The sequence below is a fragment of the Pleurodeles waltl genome, chromosome 7 (assembly GCF_031143425.1).
Source record: "Pleurodeles waltl isolate 20211129_DDA chromosome 7, aPleWal1.hap1.20221129, whole genome shotgun sequence".
NCBI lineage: Eukaryota > Metazoa > Chordata > Amphibia > Caudata > Salamandridae > Pleurodeles > Pleurodeles waltl.
In genome coordinates, this window is record NC_090446.1 from 597,214,282 (window position 1) to 597,236,913 (window position 22,632).

The 22,632-nt window shown below is 43.0% G+C and overlaps 1 protein-coding gene across 1 annotated transcript in view; it reads right to left on the bottom strand.

Moving 5' to 3' along the window:
• Window positions 1-22,632, bottom strand: part of LOC138304434 (uncharacterized) — a 121,101-nt gene that overhangs the window by 69,711 nt on the left and 28,758 nt on the right. Inside the window, exons 5-7 of the mRNA XM_069244480.1 lie at window positions 19,853-20,058; window positions 18,985-19,122; window positions 3,059-3,242 (exon numbers count right to left, since the gene is read on the bottom strand). Coding sequence (XP_069100581.1) covers window positions 3,059-3,242; window positions 18,985-19,122; window positions 19,853-20,058 — 528 coding nt within the window. The remainder of the gene's footprint in view (window positions 1-3,058; window positions 3,243-18,984; window positions 19,123-19,852; window positions 20,059-22,632) is intronic.

A 22,632-nucleotide genomic window follows, 5' to 3' on the forward strand; every position in this document is an offset into this window, starting at 1 on the left:
CCATTGGCTGGCTCGGATGTGCTCAATGTTTTATTTAGAGATGGGCTCTTATGCGTGCAAGGGCCGCACGCGCAAACGGATGGGTGAAGCTATCTGGGCTCTGTTTGCACAATGGTTAGGTAATAACTGAGTCATGTTTGTAGGGGATTTATCTATTTAATCATGTTCAACTTTTGCACTTTATTTGTATTTTAAGGTCTCTAATAGGTTATTCATGCTTCCCTTTTTAGTGGTTTTGTTGTCTGCTGCAGATTGATAAAACAAACAAATGTAATGATGATGTGTATTTATACAACGTATTTATTGTATTTATTCAGCCTTCTCTTTGTTTTGGTTTCTGTACATTGTGCATCTTCAAAATAAAATTAAAAAAAAAGAAAAAAAAAGAAATAGGGTTGTTTTAAAGGTAACAGATGCCCAATGTTTAATTGAACTGATAACGGTGTTTTGAGTTGACTTGGGCTCTCTTGGACCTGGATTCCAATAGGTTAAAGTAAAATTAAAATATTGGATTTATAATACATGAGAGCATTAAATTCCTGTATAAAAGTCAGTCTCCAATTTCCTTATTACAGGCTTCTTGTACCACCTCTAATAAAGAAATGAAATAAAGAAATGACTTAGGCCCATATTTATACTTTTTTAGCGACACATATGTGCCACTTTTTGACGCAAAAAGGCGCAAACTTACAAAATACACTTGTATTTTGCACTTTTGCGCTGTTTTTGCATCAAAAAATGACGCAAATGCAGCGCTAAAAAAGTATGAATATGGGCCTTAGTTTCTCAGCTGCAGTAAGTTATTACTGCTGAGTTCTGATGTCATAATGCCTGACAGAGCCAGCATCCAAGATGGAAAAGCAGGTCATAAAGCATAAATACAGAAAGACGAAAAAGACACAGTTAAAAAGGAAAAACGGAACAAATGTTCTTCTTCTGATCTCTTTTTTTTTTTTTAGATGAACCCTGTCACCAGAAAGGAGATATTTATGGCAAGAAGTTTATTTTTTGCACGCCATAGATCAATTCAAGACTGATGGAATTACTCTGCTTGTTTCTACACATTCTGAGGTAGAAAGATTTTTACCTGACTTGCAATAAACTGATTGTAATATGTTTTTGAAGCAATTTTCTGCCTGCTTTATGGTGCGTTTAATTTTACACTACAGATATTACTTTTACTTCTTCTACTTTGTCATGTCTGCAAACTTGCTATTTCTTTCAGAGTACAATGGCAAGTATTTAAGAGGTTTGAGGGGAGGGTGATGGCGTCTTCATGTACCTCAAATAATAATAAACCATTTGTCTTATGTTAAAAGAATTTTGTAAGTCATCTCAGAGTTTCATGACCGTATAAAGGAACACATCATTTGGCCTCATTCCACTGAAGGGTCACTGAACTCCTTGACTACTTGCAATATTCTTATAATATACAACAGGGGGTACATTATCCCATACATTAAAATTACCGTCTATGATGTGGATTTGTCAAAATGTGAGCAAAAATCCACTTGACATGAATCCATACAGTGAGAAACCTATTTGCAAAGCCCTGCTTGTGAGCTAGGTCTGGTCTGTCAGCAACCCGCATGCCACTGTCTAAGCACTCTGTAACTAAACAGTCATGGAAAGTTTGAATGAGGTAGTCAACATAGAATCAATGATTTATAAAGGATTAAGGGGAAATAAACGTTTCCGGCATAAGAATTTTACTAAGGATTATTGGGCACTTCAACAATAACTTCAAAATTCATAGTAGTAACTCAAAATTAAAAAAGCACCAATAGTCTGTTTTGAATCAGCGAAGCAAAGGCAAAGCATGAAGTGTTTTTTCCTATAATAATTTAAATTAGCCGACTTGTGTTTCATGGCATAAACAGTTTTGTTGGGGCTTCATAATGAGCTAATGGAAATACTGGTCTTTACAATCTTATTAACTGCCATAGCTGGCATACACGGCCTACGATAAGCATCCTGCATCTTATCTGTGCAATTGAAGGCCTTCTCAAATGATTAAATAAAGAATATTGATGATCAGAACTTTGAATTACCTCTGACAGTTGTGAATAAACAATTTAAACATTATCTTTCAAATATTCCATAATTCTTGATAAAATTCACATTACTGACACTTTGCGACTATAACGGTGGCCTCACTTGTTATGGGCAGATTCATCTTTCAAAGCCAACTATTTCTACATAAAGGTGACAATAGGAAAACATAATTTATTTGAATCAAATAGTGTGAAATACGATTAGTTTAAATCAAGTAGTCGTAAACATGTATTTAAAAAACAAATAGTTTGAATGGGCAGGACCTGTGAATAAGAAAATTACAAAATGAAGTAGTTTTTATTTAAAAAAATAAAAAAGTCATCTTAGTAAAGGATGGTGCTGGTGAGAGCTACAGGGGACGGTATGTTTAGGGCAATGGTGTTTACAGAGGTTTGATGGTTTTACCTATTTAAGGAGTTGAAGCATTCTAATGAAATGTGAGCTTGAACTGATGCAATCCATTAAATTGCAGTTCCATAAAGATAAGAGATTCAATTAAATTGAGATTAAATAAGAGATTCAATTAAACTGCATTTCCAAAGTAAGCACAGTTGAATCTAACTGCATTCAAGAAATGTATTTCAAGCAAATTTGAATAATATGTATTTCATCTATTAACATCCAATCACTGACAATGTCTGGGAAGGACATTTTAGTTTAGGCTTTGACTGCAAGGCGCATGACGGAGAGGGAATGCAGGTCAGAATCTTGATTATTAGATACTTCATTATGTTAAATGTTTCTGACATGCGCCATGAGGTGGAACTCATTCTAAGTCTTTAAACACTCCAACAAGGCAAGACCAACCATCATGTTTTTGTCCATATGACATTAGGACACAGCAAGTGAATTAACAACCCTCTTCTCGTCGTTATTCTTGCTTCTTTGTTTTATCTGTGCATTTAAATCTTATTTTCCTTGTTTATACAGCACTGTGAAACTAAATTATCTTCTTGAAATTGTAGCCCTTTATACATAAATAATACAAAATACAAGAACTTACAATCTCCCCCGCCCGTGGGTCGTAAAGTGTGGGGAGAGCATTTGTGCTGGCAATCCACACTGTTCCCACAGAGGGCACATAGCACAACCCCGTGATGATGCCTGTGAAGTGAGTGATCCTGTAGATGAGCTGGGCATCCTGTGACCAGACACCAACTGTTTTATCGAAGGAGCCTGTGAGTATCCTGTAAGAGAAACCAGAAGGTTAAAGGTGGTGAGGTGCGAGCTATGGCGTACAGGGCAAGAGAGAGGTTAATGCAAGAGAATGGCATAAAGGGCACAGAAAACATCTGCAGGCATTCTATAGGAAAAGCTGAGAATTCCCTAATCCCCGCTGTTCCCCAACCCAGAATCTACTGTGCAAGTGTTTCCCAATTCCAGGGCCTCCTTCCATTTCAAGACTAGGGTTGTGAGAACTTTCTTGAAAGCTCAGTGTTCCAATATTGCAACACATATGGCCTGGAAGTTCATTCCGCAAACTCACTGCATGGACCAAGAATCGTTTTTCAATAATGCTTTTATTGCGTCTTGATTTTGACAGCCGAGCGGACGTGTTGTTTCCAGGCTGGAGGGATCAGGACTGCTAGTCCCATCATCCCACTTGGCAGGAGGGCCGTGGCAGCTCTTGTCGGGAGGCACAGTAAAGGGTCTCCCTTGTTCTCCCCGTGCAGGCCTGGAGTACAGGACGGCTAGTCCCATCATCACACGTGGCAGGAGGGCCGCAGCAACTCAGCCAAAACTCCCAGAGGCCAATAAAGGTTCTCCTTGGGTCCCGCTGCGTGGGACGTGTTGTTTCCAGGCCGGAGGGAACAGGACTGCTAGTCCCATCATCCCATGTGGCAGGAGGGCCGCGGCAGCTCTTGTCAGGAGGCACAGTAAAGACTCTCCCTGGGTTGCACAATAAAGGTTCTCCCCGTGTTGTTTCCAGGCCTGGAGGACATGACTGCTAGTCCCATCATCCCATGCGGCAGGAGGGCCTCCTCAGCTCTGTCCGGAGGTGCAATAAAGGTTCTCTCCGGGTCCTGCTGCACGGGACGCACCCGGACGAAGACCAGGCCAAGAGCGGGCTCGTCTGCGCCCATCCGAGGCTGGGCTGGGCCCGCTCTCTTGGCCTTAGGGCAGAATTTGGAGTGACTAGGGTTGCCTAGAGTTTGGATACCACAAATATACCTATATCTCAACCCTATTTTTGAAATGTGAGTTTTTAGTTCTTGCTCCTTTTATATTTTGAGAGTCACTGTCAAGATGGGTGAGTGCAAAGCCCAAGTTTGTGCTTCTGTATCTGCCTTGTCTCCCACCCCAACAACCATGAATGCTTTCCTGACTTGCACCGTAGATATCATCAGTAAGGAAATTGTGCTGGCAGAAGGGCATCTCTCCCTGTCTTCTTTACCAGATTTGTAAGAAGTGCAATCCACCAGTTTTGTGAGTTTGGCCGAAGGTTCAGGACCTTTAACCAAATCGAATGAAGGGTGGGAGACTTCAACATCTCCGAGTTTATTGCCTCGATTCGGGCCCAGCTGACCGTAATTCCGCTAGAGCCAGGAAGTTGTGGTGGTCGCCCCATTAGATAAGGGAGTCAGGGGGAAGAAAGAGGTCGGAGGCAGTAACCAAATCTAAGCGGGCAAGGGTCAATACGTCAGTCAACAAGTGAGATAGCCACTACAAGTCGGGGAGTGGGAAACCTGGCCTCAAACTCAGACTCTCTGGATGACCCTTTCTTTGTCGCTTTGGACTCCAGGTTAAAACCTTATCATGCGTCTAGATGGAATAGATTTGGAACTTAAAAAGATTTCCTCCTTGGGAATGAAAAAGGGTAATTATTATGAAGACAACACCGTGACAGTACCCACTCTATACCTACACTGACATTGGGCCCTACAGCAAGGGATGTGGCCTTCACTCAAGTCATTTCCTCATCCATTTCGCCCTGTTCCCTCCCACAGAGTGTTCAGCAAAATGATCAGAAGGCTAACCCTGCAAGTGAAAAGTCTAGTGTGAATAGACGTCCCTTAATTTAAAATCTTTGCAACAATCCTAATAATCCACCAATAGGCACTCAGAAGCCCTTGAGGCCCCCTGATTCTCCAAAGTATCGCTGTGGAAGGAAGTTGGGCTCCACGAGCAAGGGCCCTAAAAATGACACCTCTCTTCCCTTTCCTCATATTCCAGCAGAATGCACACCATATATTATTGTAGTGGCTAATGTCCCCAAATGTAATCCTATGTACTTGGAATCACACGCCACCTTAGGAAACAAAACATTGCACTGGTTCAGAACTCACATGTGGAGGCCCTGTGACTTTTAGAAGAAATTGGTTCCACAAGCAAGGTCGCTTGGACTGGTGCATTGCCCAAATCTTTAAAGGAAGACTGTGTGATAATCAATTTTAGAAGACCTATTTCAGTTTAGGCTCTCTTTTATTCCCTTAACCGTAATGCAGTCAACCTGGAAGGCATTAAAGCCTACACATTGGGCTTTTTCTATCCTCCAGGGCTTATAGGCTCCTCGTCACCGGGGGCCACTGCCCCCGGCCTCTTGCAATAAGGCACAACTCAATGTCTCACAATCTGTATCATGATTCCCCCCACTACTCGCACCCAACAGGTTTGATATCCAGTCTCCTTTGGAGCAATTAGACTGCCAAATAGGGGATTTGACCCAGAGGAAAGACTCAACTCTCCACTTCCCCCCAGTCTCTATAAGTGATCCCTTGGAGCATGCTGGTATACTGGGCTTAATATCATGGAATGTTGCTGGTCTCCGTACAAAGCAGGAGTCCCCAGAGTGGCTGAATATAGTGAACCATTGCCATATTATTTGTTGTCAGGAGACAGAGCTAGTGGATACCCAGCATATTAACGTTTTTGTCATTTATCATGTGCCCACCACCCCCTCTATCTCAGGACGGTCCAATGGGGGTGGGAGGGGGGTTGGCTGGCAACTTTCGTGTCTGGCTCTTTGGTGGACTGCACTGTCTCAGAAATGGCTATTTCTCCTGATTATCACGTGTTACTGATTACCTTACAAAGGCCTTTCGATATGGTATTGGTAAACTTTTATTATAATATGTTTGACTACACAAAGACCAGCATTGTGGATGGCTTAGGAGCTTCTTTGCACATAATTTTAAATGCTCATGTTAAGGAGGTGGTAACAATTTGGGTGGGAGATTTTAATCTTGAAGTTTGTACTTTTGGTGAAGCTTCATTATGCGGAATCTGTGATAAATTCAACCATGTTCCCACACATTTTCAGCACACTCCTTATGGTGATTCATTGAATAGGGTGATTTCTGCACACAATCTGATATTACTTTTAGATCACTTGCATCAGAGTACACTAAAACTTCCCACTTTTATGGAAACAAAATACAATTGTTTTATTGATCATGTACTCATTTCTAGGCCATTACTATCGGCAGTAGTGCCGTGCGAAGTCAAGGCTTTGTGTTTAAGTGATCATAATCCACTCATTATGGAAGTCAAGTTAGCCCCAAGAAGGGAGACACATACAATCCCTTACCTCCAGATAGAATAGAGCTGCAATAAAGGTTTGAGCATCAAATGGGAGAAGGTAGACAAGGAAGCCTTTCATTGAGATCTGGTATTGCATAACCAATTAGACAGTGACACAGTTTTGCCTGAGGATATTCATCCCTCAGAAGTTCTAACAACCGACACAAGGTTAAACAGTTACATGGCTGATAAACTTACTAAGGTGACCCCAAAAAGTGGGGATAACCCGAGATGGTTCAGTAGCTCCTGCTCCCAAGCCCATAAGCTTAAAACTTGCTTTAAAAAATGCCTGCCGGACCAGTTAAAAAAAGTTCAGACTAGGAAACTATATAATGAGACAACCCACAAAAGTAAGGTTGAAATCAGAGTAAAAGCCTGGGAGGACCGGAGAACAGCCAGTGACTTGAAAGACTCTCGAAGTTTCTGGCAGGTTGTAAACTCGTACAACCCCCTTGGTTGAGGCTGTACCTAAAGTTGATTGTGTCATTTCTAGCAGAGATTGGGTGACTCATTTTTTAATGCCTTTGATCCCAGAGAGTGGACTTCCATTATGGGTTCCTAAAAGGAAGCTCTTTGCGATTTGATCTCTAGTCACGCACTTTGTAATGCAATTACAGTTCTCAATGTTACTTCTGCCATTGAGAGTTGTCCCTCGGGTAAAGCCCCAGGACCTAATACAGTTGCAGTGGATGTTTGTAAATCGTTTCTGGAGTTTTGGGCTACTTTATTAACCAATGTCATTAGTAGTGAAATAACAGGACCCCTGGTTAAATCCTCGCAGGCGGCTATCATTGTTCCCATATTCAAAAAAGGAGAAAAGCTCACCCCACTGCTACTGCCCTATATCTCTCTTAGACAGTACAATAAAGATCCTAGGCAGAGTTATACTGTCTAAATTGGAAACCTGGACAATAGAGATGCAGGGGCTCTCCGGCTTGCAGTTTGGCTTTCACACAGGTTTTGAGACAGTGGAAAAGTCCTTAAATCTCTCTTTAATCATTCAAAAGTACACTAATGCTACGAAAGGTTGTGTCCATCTTGCTTTTATGGACCTAACCTGTGTTTTTGCTACAGTAGACCATTCAAAGTTTTGGTCTACTATGTTGAAATTGGGGATTGACAGTGCCATCTTTTCCCTCCTTAGCAGGATTCATGGTCATACAACTACTACAGTTCATTACAGTAAGGAAGGGGATCTCACAAAAGAGTTTCTGTCACTTATTGGGGTCAGACAAGGCTGCGTTTCTATTTTTAATTTATATTAACTCCCGGGGAGAACATATGATGAGGGCTGGAAAAGATATCCCTAAGGTGAACTCCAAAGAAATACCTGTTTTGCTTTATGGGGATGATGCTCTCCTCATCGCTCGAACAGCCAACGCCCTTCAGCTCCTTTTATATGCTTTTAATAATTTTAAGGTTAGCTTAGACCTTAGGACCAATTGCACCAAATCCTTTGTGATGAAATGTGGTCCTAAACTATCAAAGACCAAAATCCTTTTACTCGGTGGTGAGGAAATCATGAAAACTCCCCATTTTACTTACTTGAGGATCCCGATTGACGTAGACCTCAACTGGAAGTTTTTACTGAATGTGAGAGTGATACAGTTTCAACGGACAATAGGTGTTTTTAGATTCTTTAAGTTATTGAGTCACAAACCGGTGAGAGAAATTCTCTTTATGTTCAAAAGCAAATGTGTGCTGGTAACCACTTTTTGAGCGGGAGTATGGGAGTATGCTAATTGTAAAGCCTTGCAAATAATTGAAAACAAGTTTTTAAGAAGGTTGCTGGCAGTACCGCAGTCTACCCCAGTTACCTTCTGTTATGAAGAGATTGGGCTCTCTAACATAGAAGATCACATTAAGCTGCAGGCCTTATTGCTGTGGCTTAGGCTATGTAAAAGCTCTGAGGCACAGTTACACAGAATCACAATAAGGGACTGCATGACCCTCGATAAGCATTTAGACATCCCCTGGTTAAATGATATCAAAACAAGCTTTGAAAGGCTCGGACCTCCGCTTTTTATCCCAACAGTTTATTCTCCATCTCCCCAAGGCAAATTAAAGAACTCTTCAAACAATATATCTATATGGTACGGCTCGACACCACACGTGGTGTGACTGCGAGCAATCCCTATGGTCTTCTAGCGCACCTGGCACTTTACCTACACCTTATTGACAATGAGAGACACACGTTTTTATTGGCAAGGGTTTGCCTCAAAACAATTCACTTTCTGGTGGTTTTCCCCCAGAAAGGCACTTGGTTCTCATCTCTCCCTCCTTGCTAGCAGAACAAAGCACACTGCACTTTGTACTGTTTTGCTCTTTTTTTTCTGTTAAAAGAAGACAGTTTTTGCGCCCAGTATTACGTGCACTAGAAATTAAGGGCCATATGTACGAACACATTTTCCCATTGACACAGAATGGGAAAAACCCTTTGCTACATCTGGCCCTAAGTCACATGCTGTTGCTTGCACCAGTTGGGTAATGAAACGATTATGTATGCTGTTTTAAATTTTATAACAAGTTCTATGACGATACGCTCTAGATGTTGAGGTTTGTTTTTAACCTCAGGACATCTGTATGTTATTGATCATTTTAAATGTTGTGGGTGTTTGAAAATGTTGTGACTTTTGTGGCTCAGACGAGCCGAATAAAGTATTTCGATGACGATGACGACAGCTGACCGGTTTATCAGATCTATTCCTACGAGCATACACATAGTGGAATTTGAGATTGCCCTTTCAACCACTAGCTTTCTTCAACCAGACTCTTTCAGACATTGGCCATTGGCTTTGTTAATCACATCTTGGCTCAACTTGCATATGATTGTTTTTAAATAATTTCTTGGTAAAGTTAGAGGTGGTTTCTTGCCATCCAGTTTTTTGTACCTTGTGTATGCATCCTTGCTGATTAGGTGTCAGTGAAAGGTCTATTTGATTTAATGATTATGTGTGTCGTGCGCACAGCTGTAGATGTGATGGCTAAAATACAAGATCATTGCAATAAGTGGTGACATGGAAGCTTATTTAGGTTAGACAGGTAATGTTGTGGATTCGCCACAGATTAAATCGGGATATTAGTATGCAGTTATTCAGCGCTGGATGATCGCAGGAAGCTCTAAAAGGGTCAAGATCCCTGTATTTCTGGTGTCCTTTATGACCTTAGGGCAATCCCATATTGTTGCTATGGCTGGCTCTGTATCTTTTATTAGCCGGAAACCCACTGGGCTGGGTCGAGTAGTATGCAAGTTTCCAATTTACATGTGAGTTGGTTGTAGATAAATCCTTTGAAATGTTCATCAATAAGGTATGTTTGAGACCAATCTCTAATTTAGTGGGGTGGGATCGAGGAAGTTTTTATAAATAGTTTTTTTAATTTAAGACAGAACAGAGAAGATAACAGAGAAGGAAAAGTTAAAGTCACAGCCTCACAGGTCAGTACGTATGGAGGAGTCATTATACATAACTCAAGTGGAGGAGTTGATAAGTTTCACATAGGTTGCAAACAAGGATAGTAATACAGTTATAACAGGAATAATGTAGTGGGAATGTCTGCAGATATGCTGAGTGAGGCGAGGCCTCAGGCTTTGCAGATCTGAAGAGGTAAGAGAGGAACAAGGAAGGGTTACCTGAGCAACACTTTTACCTGTGCTATTTTTAACGTAGGCAGCAAACTAGTCTTGAGTGATATTTTAAACAAGCTTTTGCAATGCAATGGCTCTCGCATTTGCTTGAGTTAGAGCTATTAGCGTTGTAAACTCCTAACTGGACTTTTCTTACCACATAAACCAAAAATGAAAAGGAAAATAGTTTCACATAAGCAGCTGACAGCTGCCATGAGCGTGAAGGAGACACATAAATGGAAACAGAAGTTCGTCCGCAGTCAAATGTATCGGCAGAAGTGCAATTATCCATGTAACAGAGTCGATGTCATGCAAAGCGCTCGACTACTGCCCAGCGAGATCGTGCTGCAAAGGAAATAAAAAGAAAAAGTAGGCCAGAAGCCATTCGGAAAACACGGAGCCTCGTATGTTTTCAGTAGTTTATTGGTGCTCTAGAGGAGGGCTAAACACCGGAAAAGGCATGACGTATGCATGCCTTTCACTAATGAAATCAAGCAAATTTTAAAAGGCAAGCCCACGAAGAGAGGTTACAACAGGGACCAGAGAGCTTGCGCGCTAGACCCAAAAAGGGTGCAGAAAATATGTGTGCTCTGGGAATCTCAGGAATGCTCCTGAAAGTTGGTGGAGTACATGAGTCCAGGGAAGATGATGCTATTCTGCTTATGTCTGGAACAGGAAAATTTGAGAGCCAAAGTTTCCAGCTTGCTGGTCAAAGATGGTGTAATGGGCTTTAATGGGATGTCAGAGCATTGAATAAAATCACACAGGGTTGTGATGTGCAGGTAGTTGCTGGTGCCCATCAAATCTGTAAGAGGCTGTGAGAATGCAGGCAAATCTGGGGTTGCATGGGGGGCCGAATATCAGTAAGAAGGTGAAGGTAAACAGCTTTTTAGCTGTTGAATACTTATTGGGGCAATACCAATGCTTACAGTGAGCTTCAGGTTGTCCCACTGCTTACCATTGTTTGACTTTCTTGCCACGCACATCTGATTGCTTGTTATTCAGTGGCTTTGCTTCCTCGCCATGTGTTTGTTCCTGTACTAGAGCTTAGCTTCTTTGTTATCCTTTTAATTGGATGATTTGTATCCTTCCACTGCTCACATTCACAGAACTACTTTTTTCTTTTGCTTTTAGCAGTTGATGGGAGTGCATGTGTTGAGTTGTTCTCTCCCTCATTTTCTGTTTCACATCACAAAACATAACATGGTTGCTCACCACCTCCCCGACAAGCTCCTCTGATGCATGCACGCATATCTGTCATTACGCTGGGCAGTTGTTGTGGGTTGACGCTTGTGGGCATACATATCATCATTCTTTTTTTAGATCATTCTATTCAGCTTCAGCAAACAGGCATTTTTTCTTTTTGCCATGTAGGAACTGCATCAACAAAAACATTGATAAAGGCGATAGGTCGGCACTGGTAAGATCGGGTAGCTTTGCCAATGCCTGTTTTCTGGATTCTGTTGCTTGTAGAACTGCATTTATAATTAGATAATGCAATCAGTGCAACAGGTAAAGGGTGGTTGCATAGACTTGGTTGTCTATGTTAAGTGTGAGTGGCTCATCCACTCCTTTCTGTCTTTTTTGCATTCTGAGGCTTGCTTCCCATTAAAAGATGCAAGTGTGAGAATGCAAAGGAAATTAACGAATGGAGGATGCTATACCTAACACTGGGCAACATGATGGTTACTGCCATTCTAATCCTTCCCACCAGGAGCTTGGAATCTATTGCAGGAGAGCCTGGTGAACAAGAGAGTAGAACTCCACCTCCAGCACGCCACATGTGTCAGCAAACCACAGTCACAGAGACATAGGTGGTCATTCTGACCCTGGCGGTCTTTGACCGCCAGGGCGGAGGACCGCGGGAGCACCGCCGACAGGCCGGCGGTGCTCCAATGGGGATTCCGACCGCGGCGGTAAAGCCGCGGTCGGACCGGCACCACTGGCGGGGTCCCGCCAGTGTACCGCCGCCCCATTGAATCCTCCGCGGCGGCGCAGCTTGCTGCACCGCCGCGGGGATTCCGACCCCCCTACCGCCATCCAGATCCCGGCGGTCGGACCGCCGGGATTCGGATGGCGGTAGGGGGGGTCGCGGGGCCCCTGGGGGCCCCTGCAGTGCCCATGCCACTGGCATGGGCATTGCAGGGGCCCCCGTAAGAGGGCCCCTACATGTATTTCACTGTCTGCGGCGCAGACAGTGAAATACGCGACGGGTGCAACTGCACCCGTCGCACAGCTTCCACTCCGCCGGCTCGATTCCGAGCCGGCTTCATCGTGGAAGCCTCTTTCCCGCTGGGCTGGCGGGCGGTCTGAAGGCGACCGCCCGCCAGCCCAGCGGGAAAGTCAGAATTACCGCCGCGGTCTTTCGACCGCGGAACGGTAATCTGACGGCGGGACTTTGGCGGGCGGCCTCCGCCGCCCGCCAAGGTCAGAATGAGGGCCATAGTGGCATTTGAAGTAAGCACGTTTTAGTAATCTTGGTAAAGGGAACCCTTTGGCCATTCATATAATGATATTATTTTGAGACTGCTAAACCTCTCCCTGTATCTCTATGCCCTGGTGCCATCTGAGACATGGTTGCTATTTTCAAAAAGGGTTGACTGACTTCTTTTTAGAACTGGCCTTGTCTTCACTTGATGAGATAGCATAGTGCAACAAAAGTGAGCTAAATTATCAGTTATATAAATCATTAATTATCGGTATATGTTTTTTGGTTAACAACACTAATATTATATTGGACAGGGCACATTATCTGGCTGAAATCATTATTTCACAATTATACTGCACGTAATTATTCACCAACAGCCTTCATTACATTGATAAAAACAATGTCCAGAGTCCATATTACATTACAAAATATTTTGATTATCATTTATTCCCCCATGGATATTACTGTACTTTTCCCAAAATATTATTGCACTTTTTCAAAAGTCCTAGGAACACTATACTCTTTGTTGTTTCATTTTCTTGCAAATTGTCCAGCTTTTTCCTTTTGATATGTGGTTCAACCTAAAGGTAGTGCGGCCGTCAGACTTGGAGGTATGTATACACCCAAAGACAATGGTTCTCTATCCTCCAGTAATGCGTCCTCTGTGACTTTATCTGTAGGTGGTCGTGCTCCTAATTTTTTACTGTTGACACGTTTCAGCCTAAAGTGCTGGCCTCATCAGGACTACTACAAGGTGAAGTGTCCATCCAAACATGTAATTCAAAACCCTGGGGACTGAAGTCCTTGTCTTCAAAGATGGTTGTCAATGGTGGACAAATCTAACTTCACAAGATTTCTGACCATCGAACTTCCTGTTCGTAGGCTTTGTCTTGATGAGATAGCAGGCATGTGCTGTGCACAGAGATGCTGAGTTTGCGAGAGAGGCAGATGATGTCAGATATGGAGGTTGCCTAGGGAATTTAACAGTCACTATATATATATATATATATATATATATCAGAAAAACAAACAGTTTAATGCTGAGTTATGGTTTTGGCTCGAATGCGGCAAAAAAAAAACTGACATTCATCAATTATGGTTACAAAAGCACACAACATGCGCCAAAAGGAGTGCCAACTGCTTTGTTTTTATTTAGTCTTTCTTTGTTTCTGTGCCTTTCTGAATACTGGTATTTTGAGCAGAGCGGCCAATGCAGGTTATGGCATGAGTTGTGTGTCTTTGTACACATAACTTGCAAAATTCCGTTATCTGTTGTACTTGAGCCAGAACTATAATTCAGTTGTAACCCCTACGCTGCCAAGCGTTTTCCCCCTCAGGTGCCAGGCCTTTTTTTGGCTATTTGCGGCAGTTCGCGCTTAGACCCTTATAACTTTTTGTCCACATAAGCTAACCATGCCAAATTTGCATCCTTTTTTCCAACATCCTAGGGATTCTAGAGGTACCCAGAGTTTGTGGGTTCCCCTGGAGGAGACCAAGAAATTAGCCAAAATACAGCTAAAATTGTGTTTATTAAAAAAAATGGGAATAAAGGGCTGCAGAAGAAGGCTTGTGTTTTTTTCCCTGAAAACGAGGAAGACTTGAATCAGAAAACCAAAATTTTCAACACAATTTTGGCATTTTACTGGGACATACCCCATTTTTACAATTTTTTTTAGCTTTTAGCTTCCTTCCATTTAGTGACAGAAATGAGTGTGAAACCAATGCTGGATCCTAGAAGCTAAAGATTTCTGTAAAGTAGACAGCATTCTGAATTCACCAAGGAGTCATTTGTGTAGATCCTACAAGGTTTTTTTACAGAAACTAACAGCTAAAATAAAAGAATATTGAAATTGAGGTGTAAATAAACAGCCATTTCTCTCCACGTTTTACTCTGTAACTTTTTCCTGCGATGTCATATTTTTTAAAGCAATATACCGTTACGTCTGCAGGACTCTTCTGGTTGTGGGAATATATAGGGCTTGTGGGTTCATCAAGAAATCCTAGGTACCCAGAGCCAATAAATGAGCTGCACCTTGCAATGGGTTTTCATGTTGTACCGGTTATACAGCAGTTCATTTGCTGAAATATAAAGAGTGAAAAATAGGTATCAAGGAAACCTTTGGATTTCCAAAACGGGCAGAAGATAAGGTGTTGAGAAGCAGTGGTTATTTGCACATCTCTGAATTCTGGGGTCCCCGTACTAGTATGCGAATTACAGTGCATTACTCAAATAGATGTCTTTTTTACACACTGTCTTACATTTGGAAGGCAAAAATGTAGAGAAAGAAAAAGGGCAATAACACTTGTTCTTCTATTCTGTGTTCTCCAAAGTCTCCCAATTAAAATAGTACCTCACTTGCATGGGTAGGCCTAATGGCCGCGACAGGAAATGCAACATGGACACATCACATGTTTACATTGAAATCTGACGTGTTTTTTGCAAAGTGCTTAGCTGTGGATTTTGGCCTCTAGCTCAGGCAGCACCTAGGGAAACCTCCCAAAGCTGAGCATTTTTTAAAACTAGATACCTAGGGGAATCCAGGATGGGGTGACCTGTGGGGATCTCACGAGGTTCTGTTACCCAGAATCCTTTGCAAACCTCCAAATTTGGCCCAAAACACCCTTTCCTCACATTTCAGTGACAGAAAGTTCTGGAATCTGAGAGGAGCCACAAATGTCCTTCCACCCAGCATTCCTCCAAGTCTCCCAATAAAAATTGTACCTCACTTGTGTGGGTAGGCCTACTGTTCACGACAGGGAAAGCCCCAAAACACAACGTGGACACATCACATTTTCCCAAACAAAACAGAGCTGTTTTTTCCAAAGTGCCTAGCTGTGGATTTTGGCCTCTAACTCAGCCGGCACCTAGGGAAACCTACCAAATCTGTGTAGTTTTGAAAACTAGACACCTAGCTAGGGGAATCCAGGATGGGGGTGACTTGTGGGGCTCTCATCAGGTTCTGTTACCCAGAATCCTTTGCAAACCTCAAAATCTGGCCCAAAAAACACTTTTTCCTCACATTTTGGTGACAGAAAGTTCTGGAATCTGAGAGCAGCATTCCCCCAAGTCTTCCGATAAAAATGGTACCTCACTTGTGTGGGCAGGCCTAGTGCCTGTGAAAGGAAATGCCCCAAAACACTATGTGGACACATCAAAATTATCAAATACAAAACTAACTGTTTTTGCGGGGGCACCTGCGTTTTTGGTCCTGGACTCAGCAGCCATATAGGGAAACCTACCAAACCCAAACACTTCTGAAAACTAGACACCTGAGGGAGTCCAGGGAGGTGTGACTTGCGTGGATCCCCTAGTGTTTTCTTACCCATAATCCTCAGCAAACTCCAACTTTAGCTAAAACATCGAATATTTCCCACATTTCAGTGTGGGATCACTGCAACGAGACAAATTTCCTCCCACCCAACTTTCCCCTTAGTCTCCCGGTAAAAATGATACCTCACTTGTGTAGATGGACCAAGTGCCTGTGACCAGAAAGAGCCAAAAACATGTCAAAATTGAGGGGGAAGCAAAGCGGGTCCAAAAGGGCAGTTTGAAAAAAAAAAGAATTTTAGTCTGACAAGTGGGGCAGTATTTTTATTGGTGAGACAATGCTGGGTGGTAGGAATTTTATGGATTCCTGCAGATTCCGGAAGGTTCCATTACAAAAATGTGGAAAAAATGTGTGATTTACAGCGAAGTTGGAGGTTTGCAGGGCATTGTGGGTAAGACAATGGTGCTGGGTGCATGTGAAGCACACCACCCTGGACTCACCCAGATATCTAGTTTTCAGATGTGTCTAGGTCTTGAGGATTTTTCTACATGGCTATCCCAAAGTCCAAAAAGTGCAGCCCTCACCATTCCAAGTGGGACGATTTTGAGAGTTAGACAAGCTCTCATGGCCCAAATGTAAAACCAAAACCCCAGATAATCAAATTTCCTTTTGCTTGCCGTGGGATAAGATGTTTTAGTGTGTGGAGGAGAGCTGAAAGGCTGTTCCCCCTTCAGTTGGGGTGGGGGCATAACCATGCCCATACTGGTTGGTAGCCACCACCCAACTATTTTTTTTAAATTCCTTGGCATCTAGTAGGTTTTCTGCCTCCCCGGGGAGTGAATCAGGGGTAATTGCCCCATCTGCCACCGGTGGGCAGAACAACTTTGGCCCCATTTATTTGGGGTGGGGGTATGGCCATACCACCACCTTCTTTATTTAAAAAAAAATCTTCCCGGGTCTCTGGTGGGCTTTCTGCCCCCCTTGGGGGCAGATGGCCCTTCCAAAAATAGGCCGATCTTCCCCCAAGGGGGGCAGATATGACCAACAGTAATGTGCCCCCATGGGGAGTGACCCTTGCCCAAGGGGCTGCGCCCCCAAACAAAACACACACACACACACACAATCCCTGGTGCCTATGTGGTTTCTGCCCCCCTTGGGGACAGATTGGCCTAAGAAAAATAGGCTAATCTGCCCCCAAGAAATGGCCTAAAATAAATTTGACGCCCCCAAGGGAGTGAACCTTGCCTATGCTCCCCATGTGTAAAAAATAAATAAATAATAATAATAACTCCCTGGTGCCTAGTGGTTTCTGCCCGCCTTGGGGGCAGAAATGGGCTAAAATAAATTTGCCCCCCAGGGGAGTGCCCTAGCCTAAGGGGTCGCTCCAATCTGTAAAAAAAATAAAAAAATAAAAAAATACCTGGTACTTAGTGGTTTCCACCAAATTAAAATAGGCTGATCTGCCCCCAAGGGGGGCAGAAATGGCCTAACATACCCCGCCCCCCCCCAGGGAAGCGACCCTTGCCTAAGGGGCCGATCTCCCCTTACTCATGTATATAAACAAAAAAAAAAAACTGGTGTCTAGTGGTTTCTGCCCCCCCCCCGGGGGCACATTGTCCTAAAAAAATAGGCCAATCTGCCCCAATGGCCCAAAAACTATTTGCCCCCAGGGGAGCTACCCTTGCCTAAGGGGTCACTCCCCACACAAAAAAAAAACACAACAAAAAAAAATTATCCCTGGTGACTAGTGGGTTGGCCTAATTTAAATAGTCCAATCTGCCCCTGTGTGTGTGTGTGGAGGAGGGGGGCAGAGGGGTGGTGGGGGGGAGGAAAGCCCTAATAATTAAATGCCCCCAGGGAAGCGACCCTTGCCCAAGGTGTCGCTCCCATTCATATGTAAAAAAATGTTTTAACTCCCTGGTGTCTAGTGGGCATTTTTGCAGCTGATCGCTTTACAGTCGGGCTGCAGAAGTGCTCCGAATTACATCAAAAGAAAGGAAAAGCCTTTCCTTTCTTTTGATGTTTGTGCCTGCCCCCTCCTCCTGAGCAGAAAAGAAATGGGAGGTGACCTCTGATGAGGTCAGCACGTGTTAGCGTGCTGATGTCATCAGACGTCACTGGGGAGGGTCAGGTGGGCCGGGGGTGGAAGGGGAAGCGATTCCCCTTCCATCCCTGCCCTAGGAGGTGGGGGCGCGGCCCTCAGGGGGAGCTGTAGCGCTTCCCACGAGGTCCAGTACAAGGACGTAGTGGTTAGGTCCGTGGCGCCTCAGCTCCGTGCCACTGAACGTAACCAGTATGTCCTTGGCGCCCAAGGGGTTAAGAGGGTTGGATACAGTTAGTGTATAAATGAAGTTTGGACAGGTGGGGTGTCCGGGCACCCCTCCAACACATGTTGTGCAATACCAAAAATAGTCATAAGAGACCCCAGTGAATGGCTTGACTTTTGGCTTTGTTGCACTCTACATTTCAAATGCAGACGCAAAAATGTTCTCTTCAATTGGCGACCTTTCAGTTCTAGTGTCTGGGTCATGGAGGATTGTGCAAGGTACCAGATGGCCTTCATGACATCCCTTGTTGCCTTCTAGTCTTTTCTCCATCAGCACAAATCTGAATTCACCTGCACTTTCTTTTCCTATTGCCTCATCACATCCATAAGCCCTTTCTTTGCCAATGGACCCTTCTAAGCTCACGGAAACCCTTCACCCACTGCTTCTCAAGCCTGTCCTTCATGCTCACCTGTTGAACACCCTCCTAACCCATCAGTACCTTTATCCTCTGAGTGGAGGCTTCACATGCCTGGCCACTCATGCATAGGCTGCCTACCCACCTATTGCATCATTTGCCAACACTTTGCATTGCCCACTGACCTCTTCCTATTCTTAGCCTCTACTTTTTTCATCTACTGAAATTCTTCACTTATTAGCTTCCTTTTCCACCCTCTGCACTCACAATCATATGTTGTCCTTCCTCTTGCCCCCACAACCCAGTAGTCACATCCTTAATGTTTGCCTGACAACCCACCAGTACTCATCCTGATGCACCAGCTCTGCCCTCCTCCCCACAACCCTGTCCTTGATATGCTTTACCTGGTGCTCTCAGAGTCTCGCACTATCAGCAGATGTGTGATGCCTGCAGTGTGTGCCCGGGGGTTGCAGTGCACCACGCGAAGGACCTGTTTGTCATGGTTCAGGTATGAGTCAAAGACCATGAGCTTCTTGTCATATCTGATGGAGGAAAGAGGAAATTGGTTAGGATCAACCAAATCATTGCCAGCCCAAGGGTAAGCAATAAAAACTAGTGCCAGCCTGCGGGCAGGGTGAGAACAAGACCTGTCTAGGGTGGGGGAGGAGTGCCAGGCCATGCAGGGAGCAGGGGAATCCAGTGCCTGTCTGGGAAGGAGGAGGAGATCCAGTATTACCCCACAGGAGGGTTCATAACTAGACAGTGACAATCTGGAATTATGTGGTTAAAAGAAATGCCAATCTCCAAGGATGCCAGGCATTAGTTACTATCTCTGTGAAGGTGGAAGAACCTTTCATTGCCCAGATGAAGGCGAGTGAGGGAGAATCAGTGCAGATATTTGGGTGAGACCACTGCCAGTGAGTTAAATAAGTAAATTAATCAGCGGCAGGCAGGGGTTGGGAGCAGACGCATGTTAGTCTGGGAAGAATGAGTGTGAATGATTGACAGCCAAGGTGACTTGGAGCTGGTACCAGAGACATTTCAAATGACTTGCTGAACCAGACATTGACTAGAAGGAAGTGGTAAAATAGAATTCCTACAATCTCTGGGGAGTGAGCAGAACCAGTCGCCATTCACTGGAAGGTGGTAGAGCCAGTGGCAGTTTATGGAAGTGGGCAAAATGATACAAGCCCATATTGGTTTGTTCTCTGCCTGTTCAATTGGACATGTCAAATACATCCTGTTGGACTAATATGGCAGAATTAGACTCACCCAGTGGTGTAGATGTGGTGGTCCTGGCAGGAAATCTGGGACACAATGTCAGTGTGCGAGTGGTTGGAGCTCCCCTTTGCTCTGTCGATCACGTGGCCCGACACCTTCCTCTCATCAAGTGGAAACACAATGAGCTGGCCTTTAAACCCACACACCAGCATATGCCGCTGCACATTGATAGAGATGCTAAAAATGGGCCGACCAAGCTGAAGGTAGAAGAACAAAGTTAAAGTGACTATAGAAGAATCATAGAAAAAGGATGAGCATCCATGGAAAAGGCGTGAAGCTTCATAGAGAGTACAGTTTGCGGAGCTTCTATTGGTTCCATATCAACAAGAAGAAATAAGGAATTTCAAATGTTTTCTTAGACGTGCCAGTTTAATAGACAGAAAGTAAAAAGGATCAACTGTAACAATATTATTACATTTGGTACTGGTTGGCAGGGGAAGCAGTCAAGATCAATCATTCCACCTATATGAATACATACATATGGGATTAAATGCCCTTGCTGTAAACTATCTGCGGAAGAAATGACATATTCTGCCAAATTTTGATGGAATGAACACAAATCAAATATCAGGTTTAGAAATACAGGTCCACCTATATCAGAAACCTTTCGGGAAGAATGTCATAATATTGATCACATTAGCTTGCAAACTGTAGAGAGAGCTTTGCAACAACACAGAATGCTACGTATGACTTGATTAGATACTCAATCCCTTAATGACCTTATTATTACCTTTTAGTTGGTCTGTCTTTTGTGAGCAGTATGACAACCTGAAATTGAGTTTTATAAGAGAGAGGTGTATATCAGTAACAACCCAAGATGTTAGTATGAGATAAGAAAAAAAATAGGTTCTGATATCAGAAATGTGAAGGTATACTTCACAACTTCTGGGTCAATGGAAATAGTACGAGTAGTGTTAGGTCTATTACATATGTTTTTTGTAAATGTGTTATTTACTGAAGAATTGGAAGTTTTAATTGTGGAACAGAGAATGCATACTTTTACAGTATTGGCCACTGTACAATTGTTGTAAGATATAGTGTGACGTGGAGGTTTTAAGTACTAATTGTATATCTGCTTAATTTTTTCAGAGTGTCAAACAGTAGATTGACATATTTGTTTGCCCTGTGGAAGATTACATTGACTTTCAAGTGCATCAATAGCTAGTTACATCAGAAATTAATTTCCAACATTAAATGAGAAAAATGAATTACAAATGAGGTGAATTAATTTAATTTAGGAAAAATATCATACTCATAAATCTCAAGAATATCATTGGTTAATATTTTTTTATAAGTTATTTGTGGATAAATTAAAAGGATACTAAGCATGTTCACGATAGTTGGGAAATTCTCAGATTTAGCATCAATTGGTTGTAATCAGTCTCAGTCTCTTTCACTAAATGATTCCTCCAATCTTGATTTAAGAAACCTTTGAGAATTAATGACACAGGAGGATTTTTGTATTTGCCTATGTATGTAACAGAAGACAACAAAACTGTTTTATGAACAAAATGTAATGGTTATATCGAAAAAATGTAAACAGAATGTCCAACAGTGGAGACCCCTACCTTTGTCCCTCGTGGGTAAAACTTCCCTATTCAAAATATGTCCCTCCCTGGAGAACTTACTGTACCAGATCCCACTGGAGTTCCTTATGGTAATTGATGATACGATGCATATGAAGATAGCCCAGACCAACATGTGTAGGGGAGTACACAACGGGGACAACACTCTCTTAGGCAAACGTCAGTATTACCCAGCTTCTTAGTTAATGTGTGTAAGTGGGTGGGCATTTAATCCACCATCAGCCATGAGGCATGGAATGGCACACCCCCAGGGAACAGCATACTTACCAGCTCTAGATAGCAAGAACATTTTCTTAAGACTACAGGCACATATAAAACTAGAGGTCAGTGTTTGGCGTTGTTTTACCGCTCAGCTGATAAGGAGGGGCATATTGACTGGTTACACACTCTTATAGTGTAGAGATATATTGCTCACAAAAAGTTGATAGGAAGAATGCTTGCAAAAATTCTAACCATTGGAAGTTGCTTGGGGTAGCATTCCAACCTGTTGTTTTTTTCCCCACTGTGCCACTCTAAACAAAGGCCCGCCTTGTGCAATTTTATGCATTACTGAGGATAGGGGACGAATTCGACCAAAGGGCGACCTCAGATTTGATTATTATTCATTATGTTTGTAAATATGAAATCAATAAAATACTTTTTTTTTAAAGTGATTTGAGAATAGTTAAAGTAACTTCATTTAAAAGAAACATAATATTTGAAGACTACTTCTGTGATCACAGATAGAAGCCTGGGACGTATTGCCTGGAATTCCCCAACCTGAAATTATTTTTTAGAAGTATGGCCCAATTATTAATTGCACAGTACATTCTTTCAAATATATTCGCAAAAGGTCTATAGGTCATACAGGCAGTTCTGAAGAGAACCTCATGAAATATTACGATGCTCCATACTTGGACTCACTACACAGAATCTTTATTAATCTGCAGTAATCTGGACTAGCGAATCATATTTGTAATGTGTGCTCCATCCATTGGGGCATTTCAATGTATTCTATATGACGGGCCCAGTTCCTTCTTGATGCAGAAGAAAGGAAGGCAGGTCCTTCCATGGACTGAGCAACAAGAGGTGGGGTAGTGCAGGCTCCAAGATGGACGGGTAGGGTTCAGAGGGAAATGAGTAGATACCTACAAGACAGAAGAGGGCATAGCATTTCCCGGAACAATGAGGTATAATTTCTCATAA